This window comes from Pseudonaja textilis, chromosome Z, assembly GCF_049901715.1.
Source record: "Pseudonaja textilis isolate UNSWEBS1 chromosome Z, rPseTex1.2, whole genome shotgun sequence".
In the NCBI taxonomy this organism is placed as follows: Eukaryota; Metazoa; Chordata; class Lepidosauria; order Squamata; family Elapidae; genus Pseudonaja; species Pseudonaja textilis.
Window position 1 is genome coordinate 120219813 of NC_142008.1, and position 1701 is coordinate 120221513.

At 36.3% G+C, this 1701-nt stretch overlaps 1 protein-coding gene across 1 annotated transcript in view; it reads left to right on the top strand.

Moving 5' to 3' along the window:
* The first annotated feature begins 1238 nt into the window (after positions 1-1238).
* The window catches only part of LOC148124341 (vomeronasal type-2 receptor 26-like), a 12015-nt gene continuing 11552 nt past the window's right edge, over positions 1239-1701 (top strand). Inside the window, exon 1 of the mRNA XM_087917276.1 lies at positions 1239-1468. Coding sequence (XP_087773402.1) covers positions 1239-1468 — 230 coding nt within the window. The remainder of the gene's footprint in view (positions 1469-1701) is intronic.

Sequence of the window (1701 nt, forward strand, 5' to 3'; positions counted from 1 at the left end):
AGCTCAGTGACTTCATTTGCATGTGAGTTTCATGTGGAACTTAAAAACCTGCTGATAAGGAAGATGGCTAAAATCCATCAATAGGATTAAGTCCAGAAGTAGAACTTCAGCTGTGGTTTCACATCTGAATCACATTTAGAGTCCAGAGGATCAGAGAAGCAGATTAGGAAAATTGCTTGCGGTAGAAGAGAAATTTTATCCTCAGTTTTCCAAAGGCCATAGCAGGATCAGAGCATTGAAACCAACAAAGCCATTCTCCAGTGCTTCTCTTTCAATTTCTCTCTTCTATTTTAATGAGTTTTTTTTCAAATTCAAAATGTACATGAGTTGAAATCATCCCAAAATTCATAGTTTTCCCAGACTTCCTTTAAAGTTCAGTGTGCTGAGACCATTCATTCACTGACACATATGAGGTTATCTGACACATTTTCAACAGTCCAATTTAAAAGAGAATGTTTGAATGACCAGAAATTGCATGAACTTTGTATATAGATAGCCCTCTATCATGTGTCCATCATTAGCTTCATAGTTTCTTTCTTTGCTATGAAGTTACTATATGCACTGAATATAACAAAATTCATCACTTTTGAATGTGGTGTGAATGTTGGTGTTGCAGTCTTTGTTGTCCCAACATAACCTAACACAAAGGCCATCCCCAGAATTATTCAACCAAAATGGAATATGAGAAAAATAATATTTTTAAAGTTTTCTTCTCCAAAGGTCATCTGAGTCATTTGAGCACACTCATCTGATTGCATCATCATTAAATCAAGTTCCATGTGGTTTTTTTTTTAATATACATTAAGGAAAACAAAAGAGACCTACTTTGCAATAGTAGTAATTATCCTTCTTGCAATTATCTGAGCTAATTTGTTCTCCATATTGACTTCACCCAAGGGACTGCTAGAGAACATCAAAAACACCAATGCATAAGTGATATTGCAAGGAACTATAAAACCTTTGTTTTGCACAATTCCAAGCTAGGGAAGGACAAAGAAGAAGGCAGAATTTATCCAATACCATCCAATCCTGTAGATTTCTCCAATTCATTTAAATAATTATTAGCTTATCTTTGCATTGCTTGAAGTCTAAGGAGTACTTCCAGAACTGGGCTGTCCTTAGTTATACTCCTTTTTCTTTGCTGCAGTTGTGGAGTCGGTTGTCGGATGATGTAGCTTTCTGAAGCTAGTAAAGCTCTCAGGTTACAGATGACCTGGAAACTGCCTCCATCTAGAGTGATGTGGAATCAGATGTTTGTGTTAACAATACTAATACTCCTTCCATCTTATGGAAGAGCTAAAGCAGACACCAAGAAGTGCTCTAGCAAAGAGTCATTTCTTGTTCCACATGAGTGGTACCAGCCTGGCAAGTTCCTGATTGGTGGGATAGTTTCTCATATCTTAAATGTATATTCCCAATATACTTTTTATGATGCTCCATCTAAGAAAATCAAGGAAGAGCTTCCAATGTAAGTATTTCTCACTTGCTCCTCATTCTTCTCCTCTGCCATCAGGGCTAAACACTCTCAGCTGCTGAGATGTTGTCATTCAATGGCATAAAAGAGGAGATGGCCATCCTATCTTCTTTCTACAATTAGTTATTTTACACCTTAGAGCTAGTAGCACTTATTTGCTCTTTAATTTCCACGTTAAACAAGACATTTAAGGAAAATAATTAAGGTAGAAGTAAATTAAGCTAAAG